Raw genomic sequence first — 12,781 nt, 5'->3', positions numbered from 1 at the left:
GGTTCCCAATCAGAGGCAGCTGTCAATCGTTGTCTCTGATTGAGAACCATACTTTGGTAGCCTTTTCCCACCTGTGTTTTGTGGGTAATTATTTTTCCGTGTGTGTTTGTGTGCACCTCGGTTGCATCACGGTCTTTGCTGTTTACCTGTTTGTTTTTTGGTTGTTTCGGTTTCACTTTCATTTAAAGATGTGGAACTACATGCACGCTGCACCTTGGTCGATTCATGACAGGGAGTTTGAGGATAGCGAGCGTGACAGTGACAAACAAATTATAATACCAAAATGAAACTCCGAAAGGGCATGTCAAACGAAAGACACCAAATCAAAAGCCCCGCTGGTCGGGAGATCACACATCACACTCATTCAGCTGATTAGCTCGGTAATTCCCTCTACCTGTGCACACCACAGACTTGTTCTGCATACCGACGGCTCCTTACCTGGTCCCAGCTGACACTGCCCCCTATAGGTAGGATGCATTTGACCTGTGTTTCAACAGGGAGTCAGTCCCATTGAGACCAAGGTCTCTTCCGTAAGGGAGCCCTGCATGCACACAATTGACTAAATATAATAGAATACAAATTAACAAAATTACAAACACACTCACGAAAAACGATGACGTCACTCAAAGAGGTCCTCAATTAACCTTGTGGACTGTTCAGAGGACACCATCAACTCTGAAGATTGTTCCGTATGGGTTGCGAAGACATTTACAGCTGATTTTCCAGAGTTAGTCATCCATGAGATTGGGTATGGTAACTCGTACGTCTAAAGGTTATTAGTGACTTCTATTATGGTAGTGTGCTACCACACTTACTGTACCACCATAACACATCGGGAGCTTGGGACTATAACGTTCTACCTGCAAAAAGATGATTCTGAGATAATTGGCATTACATTTCAGAACCCTCATCGGTTTGACTGGTGTCAGCTATTTTTATATTGCATTCTTTTGAACTTAGCAACCAGAATTGGGGTATTTAGAGTATGATATACACCCCCCCAAACCCCTCTTTTTACGCTGCTGCTACTCTCTGTTTATCATATATGCATAGTCACTTTAACTACACATTCATGTACATACTACCTCAATTGGGCCGACCAACCAGTGCTCCCACACATTGACTAACCGAGCTATCTGCATTGTGCTCCACCCGCCAACCCCTCTTTTACGGGACTGCTACTCTCCGTTCATCATATATGCATAGTCACTTTAACCATATCTAAATTTACATACTATTTAAATCAGCCTGACTAACCGGTGTCTGTATGTAGCCGCGCTACTTTTATAGCCTCGCTACTGTATATATCCTGTCTTTTTACTGTTGTTTTATTTCTTTACCTACCTATTGTTCACCTAATACCTTTTTTGCACTATTGATTCGAGCCTGTAAGTAAGCATTTCACTGTAAGGTCTACTAGACCTGTTGTAATCAGCGCGCGTGACAAATAAACTTTGATTCGATTTGATTTGACATGGCCAAATGCTCATCGAACATCGCTTTCCAAAATCATGGGCATTAATATGGAGTTGGTCCCCCCTTTGCTACTAAAACAGCCTCCACTCTTCTGGGAAGGCTTTCCACTAGATGTTGGAGCATTGCAGGGATTTTCTTCCGTTCGGCCACAAGAGCATTAGTGAGGTCTGTCACTGATGTTGGGTGATTAGGCTTGGCTCGCAGTCGACAATCCAATTCATCACAAAGGTGTTCGATGGACTTGAGCTAAGGGCTTTGTGCAAGCCAGTTAAGTTCTTCCACACCGAACTCGATTTCTGTATGGACCTCGCTTTATGCACTTGGGCATTGTCATGCTGAAAAAGGACAAGGCGTTCCCCAAACTGTTGCCACAAAGTTGGAAGCACAGAATCCTCTTGAATGGCATTGTGTGCTGTAACGTTAAAATTTCCCTTCACTGGAACTAAGGGGCCCGAACCATGATAAACAGCCCCAGACCATTATTCCTCCTCCACCATACTTTACAGTTGGTGCTATGCATTGGGGCATCCGCCAAACCCAGGTTTGTCTGTCGGACTGCCAAATGGTGAAGCGTGATTCATCACTCCAGAGAACTTGTGTCCACTGCTCCAGAATCCAATGGCGGACGTGATCTTAGTCTTGTGTGTGGTTATTGTGCTGATGTTGCTTCCAGAGGTACTTTGGAACTCGGTAGTGAGTGTTGTAACTGAGGACAGACAATTCTTACGCCCTACACACCTCAGCACTTGGCGGTCTCATTCTGTGAGCTTATGTGGCCTACCACTTCGCGGCTGAGCCGTTGTTGCTCCTAAACATTTACACTTCATAATAACTGCATTTACAGTTAACCGGGGCAGCTCTAGCAGGAAATTTGACGAACTGACTTGTTGGAAAGGTGGCATCATATGACAGTGGAACGTTGAAAGTTGCTGAGCTCTTCAGTAAGGCTGTTCTACTTGCCAATGTGTGTCTATGGAGACGGCTGTGTGCTTGGTTTTATACACCTGTCAGCAACAGGTGTGGCTGAAATAGCCGAATCCACTCATTTAAAGGGGTGTCCACATACTTGTTTCATATGGTGTAGGTAGAGAACATTGAACAGAACAAAGTTATAACTTAATTTTGACAAAAATGCAAACAGAACATGGTAAATATAAATGTTTTGATGTCTCACTGGAGCAACACTTGGTTAAATCTGCCTCTATGTATGACTGTTTTACGACTAGCTGTTAGTAGATAAGTGACCTAATATTGTTTTTAAATGATTAATTAGGATTCACAGATTTATTGTACACACACACACACACACATCCACCCACATACATTCCTATCCGGCCATAAATAACAGATCAAATCTAGTTATAATCCATGTGGATTTGATGGCAGCTGTTGAGTTTGATCAAAATGCAGTCCAATCAATACACATCAAGATTACCCAGGGAGGCTGTCAACAACAGGCCCCAAAACCCCACTGCTCTAGGCAGAGACCCGCATAGATAGTTTACAGCAGCATGAGCTCATGATTGTCTGCCATAGCAATAGTGAAATGAGAAGTGCCCACTATAAAATAACTAATCATGTCTCTCTCTCTCTGTGTGTGTAGGTTCCTTTGTGTGACTCTACCATGGACCACATCCTCTGTTGCCTGCTGGTCCTGGGAACCGCAGTGATGATGGCCCATGCATGCCCTAAGTACTGTGTCTGCCAGAACCTATCCGAGTCCCTTGGGACCCTGTGCCCCTCCAAAGGCCTTCTCTTCGTCCCGTTGGACCTCGACCGGCGCACTGTGGAGCTCCGGCTGGGTGGCAACTACATCCTCCGCATCACTCAGCAGGACTTTGCCAACATGACCGACCTGGTGGACCTGACGCTCAGCCGCAACACCATCAGCTACATCCAGCCCTTCTCCTTCGGCGACCTGGAGACCCTGCGTTCCTTACATCTGGACAACAACCGCCTCATGGAGCTGGGTCCAGAGGATCTCCGGGGCCTGGTTAACCTGCAGCACCTCATCCTCAACAACAACCAGCTGGGAAGCATCTCAGACAGGACCTTCGAAGACCTGGCCCCCTCCCTGGAGGATCTGGATCTGTCCTACAACAACCTGAGGAGCCTGCCCTGGAACTCAGTCAAGCAGATGGTCTCCCTCCACCAGTTGAGTCTTGATCATAACCTCCTGGACTTTATCCCTGAGGGGACCTTTACTAATCTAGAAAGGTTGGCTCGCCTGGATCTCACCTCCAACCGGCTGCAGAAGCTGCCCCCGGACCCCATCTTCGCCAGGGCACAGGATTTGGTGCTGTTGACCACGCCCTACACCCCTCAGCTGTCCCTTAGCATCGGGGGAAACCCCCTGCATTGTAACTGCGAGGTGCTGTGGCTGCGGCGGCTGGAGAGGGATGACGACCTGGAGACCTGCGCTTCCCCTCCCAGCCTGAAAGGGCGCTACTTCTGGTATGTGAGGGAGGAGGAGTTTGTGTGCGAGCCGCCACTCATCACTCAGCACACTCACAGGATGCTGGTGCTGGAGGGCCAGACGGCCAGCCTGAGGTGCGAGGCTGTTGGAGACCCCACCCCTACCATCCACTGGATGGCCCCCGATGACCGTCTCCTCGGCAACTCATCCCGTAACGCTGTCTACCGCAACGGCACCCTGGAAATCCTCATTACCACCTCCAAGGACTACGGTACCTTCACCTGCATCGCTGCCAACGTGGCTGGAGAGTCCACCGCCTCTGTGGAGCTGTCAATCATCCAGCTGCCCCACCTTAGCAACGGCACCAGTCAAGCCTCGCAGCCCAAGTCCCGCCTCTCAGACATCACAGGCACCACTAGGATCAGCAAGGGGGTTCCTAAGAGCCCGCCTGAGAAAGTGGTCACTGTGTCAGAGGTGACAGCCATTTCAGCTCTGGTTAAGTGGACAGTCAGCAAGGCAGCGCCCAAGGTGAAAATGTTTCAGCTCCAGTACAACTGTTCGGACGACGAAGTCCTCATCTACAGGTAACAAATGCAGACTTTTAATTTTTTTTAAATTCATTTTCAGATGAGAAAGTACACCGATAGCTTTGATCTATGACGTAACAAAATAACAAGTTGTGATATATTGTATGGAGGAGACACTCAATACAAGTGTTGTTTTAACACTCCAGGTGACTTGTTTTGATTGCCTGAAGAGAATTTGTCTCTCAGCTTTCACCAAAGATAGTGTACAGTAAACAATGCCTTTTACACTAGACAAAATGCACAGCATCAATAACACTGCCACGTGTACAGAACTTTCAGCCTTTCAAACCGAGTTGCCTATAATAATAGAGCTAATATAGCTCGATCCAAAGTGATCCATCCATCATCCATTGCTTTTGTCTGTCTGTTGAATTGTTCAACAGCGAAACAACTCTCTCCAATTTTACACTGCCTTTTTTCGCTAAGCGCTGCATGGCCGTTCGGCTCACTTATGCTTAGTAGGCCATAAGCAAGAGAATTCCATCCCTAAAATCAATGGGTGGATATTCTGTCAATCCAGAGCTATTTGATGAGGCTGAAAATGTATTACTGGAAGCTGATACATTGTAAAGTAGCACATCTCCAAACGACTGTGAAACCAGCCAGAAAGGAAATCCAATTACTTAATGCCATTTAAATCAGTTACTCTGTTAAAACCTTGAGAACGTCAGATAATTTCAGCTAGAGCCTCGGAGATGTACCCCTTTCGTTATATATTTTATTTTATTTCTCTGTCATCAGTTTTTTCCAGTCATTGCCACTACAGTTCGTTATTATAGCGTTTTAGTTTAAAACATTACTTATTTCACTGGAATCGGACGGTAGATTATAAATTGCCATTATAACAGGGATGATTAAAATTATAGTGTAAATCTTGCAACCTATAGTCAGTGTAATCAAACATTTTTAGAATAGGAGGGAATGGCAGCTGTTTTCCGAGCTCCTGACCAATTATGCTATTTTGTGTATTTCTTTTGCACTGATCTTAACTTTTTTGTTACATAATGTTTCCGCCATCGTTTCCTATGCTTCTGGACATCAGAACAGCGATCACTAAATCGAGGACTTCTACTTCAATGAGTAGGATGCGAAAGACAGTGATTATCCTGGACCAGGCCCTAATCCCTGACACCCGAAGGACGTGAAGACTGCTCTATAGGGGCCGGCACACGGGCACCCTGGTGAGAATATGGTGGAGAATTCAAAATTTAAATCTACATTCTCTGTTCTATTGGCAAATGTGCAATCGCTGGAGAATAAACTGGAGAAGCACCGTTCGGACATTAATGTAATATCGTATATTTCTCGTAGTCTTGGATGAATAAGGACATGGATACTATACATCTAGCTGGTTTTTCTATGCATCGGCAGGACAGAATGGCAGGGTCCTCTAAGACCAGGGGGTGGTGTGTGTGTCTCTTTGGAAAAATCTGCTGGTGCGCAATCTCTAATATTAAGGAAGTCTCGACGTACTGCTCGCCTGAGATACTATACGTCGTGATAAGCTGTAGACGATACTGTTTACCAAGAAAGATTTCATCTTTCACAAACTGATGCTGGCATTAAGACCACACTCAACCAACTCTATAAGGCCATATGCAAACAAGAAATGCTCATCCAGAGGCGGAGCTCCTAGTGGCCGATGATTTTAATGCAAGAAATCTGAAATTCATTTTTATCAGGTATGGAGGTAAGACCCAGATTCAGACCACGTTGAATAAACAATAGTTTAATATTCCAACAGGGGCAGTAAATAGACAGATCAAGGCAGGCAGTAGTCAGTAAACCAGTGGGGCAACGGTACCGGGTGGCAGGCAGGCTCAGAGTAAGGCAGAGATCGGTAATCCAGAGGGGGGCAAAGGTACAGGTCAGCAGGCAGGCTCAGGGGCAGGCATAGTGGTCAGGCAGGCGGGCTAGGAGTCAGGACGGGCAAAGGTCAAAACCAGGAGGGTGAGAAAAAGAGAGACTGGAGAAAGCAGGAGCTGAGACAAAACACTGGTTGACTTGAACAAACAAGACGAACTGGCAACAGACAAACAGAGAACACAGGTATAAATATACAGGGGATAATGGGGAAGATGGGCAACACCTGGAGTGGGGTGGAGACTATCACAAAGACAGGTGAAACAAATCAGGGTGTGACAGTTTTACCCCATTTCTACCAGCATGTCACCTGTGCAACTCACACAGACAAAAACTCTAGATCACCTTTACTCCACTCACAGAGATGCATCCAAAGCTCTCCACACCCTCCATTCAGCAAATGGGACCATAACTCTATATTGCTGATTCCTGCTTACAAGAAAAAACTCAAATAGGAAGTACCTGTGACACACTCAATACGGAAGTGGTCCAATGAAGCATTGGTACAAGACGCTAAGCTACAGGACTTATCCGATGCCATTGAGGAGTTTACCACATAAGTCACCAGCTTCATCAATAAGTGCATCGACAACGTTATCTCCACAGTGACCATACATACATATCCCCAAAAAAGAAATCCATGGATTATGGGCAACATCCGCAGTGAGCTAAAAACTAGAGCTACCGCTTTCAAGAACCAGGATACTAATCCGGATGCTTATAAGATATCCCGCTACGCCCTCCGAGGAACCATCAAACAGGCAAAGCATCAATACAGGACTAAGATAGAATCCTACTACACCGGCTCTGACACTTGTCGGATGTGGCAGGGCTTGCAAACTCTCGCGGATTACAAAGTGAATCCCAGCCATGAGCTGCCCAGCGAGCCTACAAGACGAGCTAAATGCCTTCTATGCTCGCTTCGAGGCAAGCAACACTAAACCATGCATGAGAGCACCAGCTGTTCCGGATGACTGTATGATACATAGCCGATGTGAGTAAGACCTTTTAAACAGGTTAACATTCACAAGGACGCAGGGCCAGATGGATTACCAGGATGTGTCTTCACTGACATTTTCAACCTCTCTATGACCCAGTCTGTAATACCTACATGTTTCAAGCAAACAACAATAGTCCCTGTGCTTAAGAAAGCCAAGGTAACATGTCTAAAGGACTACCGCACCATAGCACTGACATCTGTAGCCATGAAATGCTTTGAAAGTCTGGTCATGGCTCACATCAACACAATCATCCCAGATACCCTGGACCAACTGAAATTTGCATACCACCCCAACAGATTCCCAGGTGATGCAATCTCTATTGCACTGCCCTTTCCCACCTGGACATAAGTAACACCTATGTGAGAATGCTTTTTATTGACTACAACTCATCATTCAACACCATAGTGCCCTTCAAGCTCATCAATAAGCTAAGAAACATGGGACTAAACACCTCCCTCTGCAACTGCATCCTGGACTTCCTGACTGGCTGTCCCCAGGTGGTGAGGGTAGGCAACAACACATCTGTCACGCTGACTCTCAACACGGGGGCCCCACAGGGGTGTGTGCTCAGTCCCCTTCTGTACTCCCTGTTCACCCACGACTGGGTGGCCGTGCAAGACTCCAACGCCATCATTACTTTGCAAACGACACAATGGTGGTAGGCCTGATCACCGATGATGATGAGACAGTAATAATATTACATCATATTTCAGTGTCAAGAAGATAATGTGACCTGAAATCAGATTATCTAATAAAAATAAAACATTAATATAACTTACAGTTACACGTCAAAAAGTCTGTTACAAAACACACAAGCTGTGTTCCAAAATGTAAAAGTAGAATGTAGTGTGGTACCAGGACAACAACCTCTCCCTCGACGCGGGCAAGACAAAGGAGCTTATTGCCACAATTCACATCGACAGGGCTGTAGTGGAGGCCGGTCAATAGCTTCAAGTTCTTTACTGTCCACATCATTCAGGACCTATCATGGTCTAAACACACCAGCACAGTTGTGAAGAGGGCATGACAACGCCTCATCCCCCCCCAGGAGGCTGAACTGATTTGTCGTGGGCCCTCAGATCCTCAAAACGTTCTACAGCTGCACCACTGAGAGCAGTTTGACTGGCTGCATCACCACTTGGCATGGCAACTGCTCGGCATCCAACTACAAGGCGCTACAAAGGGTAATGTGTATGGCCCAGTACATCAATGGGGCCGAACTCCCTGCCATCCAGGACCTCTAATATGAGTAGTTTCAGATGATGACCTTAACAATTGTCAAAGACTCTAGCCACCCAATTCAGACTGTTCTTTCTGCTACCACTCGGCAAGCAATACCGGAGCACCAAAGTCTGGGACCAAAAGCACCTGAACAGTTTCTACCCCCAAGCTATAAGACTGCTGAGCATTTAATCAAATGATATCTTTATCTTAATTGTTTTGCACATACTCCTTTGCACTGGCTCTATGCACCCTCACAAAACTCTCCACACACACTGACACATACTACACTGACACTCCAACACACACACACACACACACACCACACACACAGATGCATATTGACACCACACACAGACACATTTTCACACTTCACATACACTACCGTTCAAAGATTTGGGGTCACTTAGAAATGTCCTTGTTTTTGAAAGAAAAGCACATTTTTTATCCGTTAAAATAACATCAAAATGATTAGAAATACAGTGTAGACATTGTTAATGTTGTAAATGACTATTGTAGCTGGAAAGAGTTGCAAAGAAAAAGCCATATCTCACCTCCCGGGTGGCACAGTGGTCTAAGGCACTGCATCGCAGTGTTAGCTGTGTCACCAGAGACTCTGGGTTCGAGCCCAGGCTCTGTCGCAGCCGGACACGACCGGGAGGTCCATGGGGTGATGCACAATTGGCCTAGCGTCGTCCGGGTTAGGGAGGGTTTAGCCGGTAGGGATATCCTTGTCTCATCGCGCACTAGCGACTCCTATGGTGTGCCGGGCGCAGTGCACGCTGACCAGGTCATTAGGTGTACAGTGTTTCCTCCGACACATTGGTGTGGCTAGCTTCCGGGTTGGATGCGCGCTGTGTTACTTAAGAAGCAGTGCGGCTTGGTTGGATTGTGTTTCGGAGGACGCATGGCTCTCGACCTTCATCTCTCCCGAGCCCGTACGGGAGTTGTAGCGATGAGACAAGACAGTAACTACTAACAATTGGATACCATGAAATTGGGGAGAAAAAGGGGGTAAAAAAAAGCCATATCTCAGACTGCCCAATTAAAATAAAAGATTAAGATGGGCAAAAGAACACAGTCACTGAACAGAGGAACTCTGCCTAGAAGGCCTCATCCTGGAGTCGCTTCTTCACTGTTGATGTTGAGACTGGTGTTTTGCGAGTACTATTTACTCAAGCTGCCAGTTGAGGACGTGAGGTGTCTGTTTCACAAACTAAACACTCAAATGTACTTGTCCTCTTGCTTAGTTGTGCACCGGGGCCTCCCGCTCCTCTTTCTATTCTGGTTAGAGCCCGTTTGCAATGTTCTGTGAAGGGAGTAGTACACAGCGTTGTACGAGATATTCAGTTTCTTGGCAATTTCTCACATGGAATAACCTTCATTTCTGAGAACAAGAATAGACTGATGAGTTTCAGAAGAAAGGTCTTTGTTTCTGGCCATTGTGAGCCTGTAATCAAACCCACAAATGCTGACACTCCAGATACTCAACTAGTCTAAAGAAGGACAGTTGTTTTGTAACGGTTTTCTTGACTTGAAGGAGAGGCGGACCAAAATGCAGCGTGGTTTCTATTCATGGTTCTTTAATGAAGAAAACTATACATGAACAGACAAACAAGAACCGTGAAAACCTAAACCAGCCCTATCTGGTGCAAACACAGAGACAGGAACAATCACCCACAAAACCCAACACCAAACAGGCTACCTAAATATGGTTCCCAATCAGATACAATGACTACCACCTGCCTCTGATTGAGAACCATATCAGGCCAAACACAGAAACAGACAAACTAGACACACAACATAGAATGCCCACTCAGATCACACCCTGACCAACCAAAACATAGAAACATACAAAGCAAACTATGGTCAGGGTGTGACATGTTTTGCTTCTGTAATCTGAACAACAGTTTTCAGCTGTGATAACATAATTGCGAAAGGGTTTTCTAATGATCAATTAGCCTTTTAAAATTATGAACTTGGATTAGCGAACACAATGTGCCATTGGAACACAGGAGTGATGGTTGCTGATAATGGGCCTCTGTACCCCTACGTAGATATTCCATTAAAAAGCAGCTGTTTCAGCAACAATAGTCATTTACAACATTAACAATGTCTACACTGTATTTCTGATCAATTTAATGTTATTTTAATGGACAAAAAATGTGCTTTTCTTTTAAAACAAAGACGTTTCCAAGTGACCCCAAACTTTTGAATGGCAGCGTACATTGCTGCTGCTCTGTTTATTATATATTGCCTAGTCACTTTTATCCCTACCCACATGCACATACTGAATTACTTCAAATACCTCAACTACCTCATACTCCGGCACATTGACTCGGTACTGTCTACTTTTTAACTCTGCATTTTTTGGAATGGGCTCATAAGTAAGCATTTCCCTGTAAAGTCTACAGCTGTTGTATTTGGCGCATTTGACCAATACTTTTTTATTTGATTTTGATAACAGCAAGTGAGAAAAACAGTCCTTCTTACTCTTCAACACAAATCTCTGACACTCAAAATATGACATGCTTTCTCGTGTCTCTGCCAAACCTAAATCATCAAGGGTAAAATATGTAGAATTGACAAAGGGCTTGGAAGAGAATCAAACAGTATACTGATTTACCATATGGTTTAGGGAAAGATAGAAATAATATGCTGTCTACCCAGAGGATGTATCATCATGAATATGTTAAGGGCATTATGTTTATCCATCAGGATTTTAGAGGTAGAGATGGAAGCCAAGGAAGGTGCTATCTAGAACCTAAAAGGGTTCCATAGGAGAACCCTTTGAAGAACCTTGTTGGTTCCAGATAGAACCCTTTTGGGAACCCTTTTCCACAGACCGTTCTACAAAGAACCAAAAAATTGTTCTCCCTGTAACCAAAAAGGGTTATCCTATGGGGACAGCCAAAGAATCCTTTTTTCTAAGAGTGTATATGGACATAGTAATGGAAGTTATGTGTGAGACAGGGACATTCAGTGATATTTCAGTTGAATTGCAATGAGACCCCCCATATAATGGTTGGATTGTCGCATGCCATGTGATTTAATGCCTGTACTTCTCCTCGGTTTGGAGATGTGCTTCAGAAATGATAGCAAGCTCTTGGGGCCACTATTATTGGCTATTAGCTGGAGTTGAAGAGAGTGGTGTGGATCCACGCTCCACTGCTCACGCATCACAAAGAAACATGCTGCTTTGATTAGCACTCTCTGTGAGAAACGGTTAATGTGCCTCATGCCATATAGTACTCAACATCATGTAATGTCAAGATAATTTTCTCCACTCTTTTTACTGTATGTTGTGTAAGCATTAGCCCATAGTACACACAGAAAGGGGGTTCTTGCCCATCTAGAGCCTTTCCCTGAACCCATTTTACATTTCTGTTTGTTGAACTTGAACCTATCCTTAGGCCAAGACATTAATACTTGAGAATGTGGTCTTTTAAATGTGTCCCATTTGGGTACAAGTGAACGGATGACTTCATGTGTTAGTCATAACGTAATGAAATATTCAGGCAGATCATGAGTTTTTTTTAAGGGAGGGAGATGGGATCTGCATTTGCATTTTAATGGTGCATTTCAGACAGAAATCCGAGGTAGAGATGGATACGTTCGTCTTTTTAAGTTATGATGAATACCTTTCTAACGAATGACTGCTGGCTCTGGACGCTGCTGGGATATTACAGCGTTTACTTTTTCGTTCTTTACTTTCATTTCTGTTTGATCTGGCTTTGGAATTGAGCATTTTTACCGGCGTCTTGCTTTTGTCTGCGCCCAACGTTTTTCATACAGCTTGTCCCTTTGGATGTTTTTATCTGCTCCACCACGTGTCTGGTAAGGTTGAATGTGTCCTCTCAAGTGGGTGTGACACCTACTCCCGTTGCCTGCTGCACTGTTGCTTGGATCCCACCCGGCGATCTGGGCCCCGTCTGCCCTGGCCTGTGTCCCCCTGTCTGGCACAGGTATCCTAGTCACACTCCCCCTCTCTCCCGAGCTTTCGCTCGCTCGCATCGAGCACACACGCACATACACACACGCCACAGAATTTTGACTGATCTGAATTTTATGTTGGCTAATTAACTTGTGAATCATATTATTTGAGCTTTACTCAGCAACACTTTAATTAACTAACATAAGCCTACTATTTATTTATTTTATATTAGACTTTTATAACCTACTGAACTCATAAAGAGCTACTCTCTCACGTTTTTTGT

General features: G+C 44.9%; 1 protein-coding gene across 2 annotated transcripts in view; it reads left to right on the top strand.

Annotated features, from left to right (window-relative positions):
- Window positions 1-12,781, top strand: part of LOC118398480 (leucine-rich repeat and fibronectin type-III domain-containing protein 2-like) — a 146,946-nt gene that overhangs the window by 118,292 nt on the left and 15,873 nt on the right. For both annotated transcript variants that reach the window (XM_035793859.2, XM_052470798.1), the window contains one exon: window positions 3,080-4,476. In XM_035793859.2, the coding sequence (XP_035649752.1) occupies window positions 3,101-4,476 (1,376 nt within the window). In that variant the 5' untranslated portion in view covers window positions 3,080-3,100. The remainder of the gene's footprint in view (window positions 1-3,079; window positions 4,477-12,781) is intronic.

This window comes from Oncorhynchus keta, chromosome 19 (genome assembly GCF_023373465.1).
Source record: "Oncorhynchus keta strain PuntledgeMale-10-30-2019 chromosome 19, Oket_V2, whole genome shotgun sequence".
In the NCBI taxonomy this organism is placed as follows: Eukaryota; Metazoa; Chordata; class Actinopteri; order Salmoniformes; family Salmonidae; genus Oncorhynchus; species Oncorhynchus keta.
This window is presented reverse-complemented; position numbering and strand designations above follow the sequence as displayed.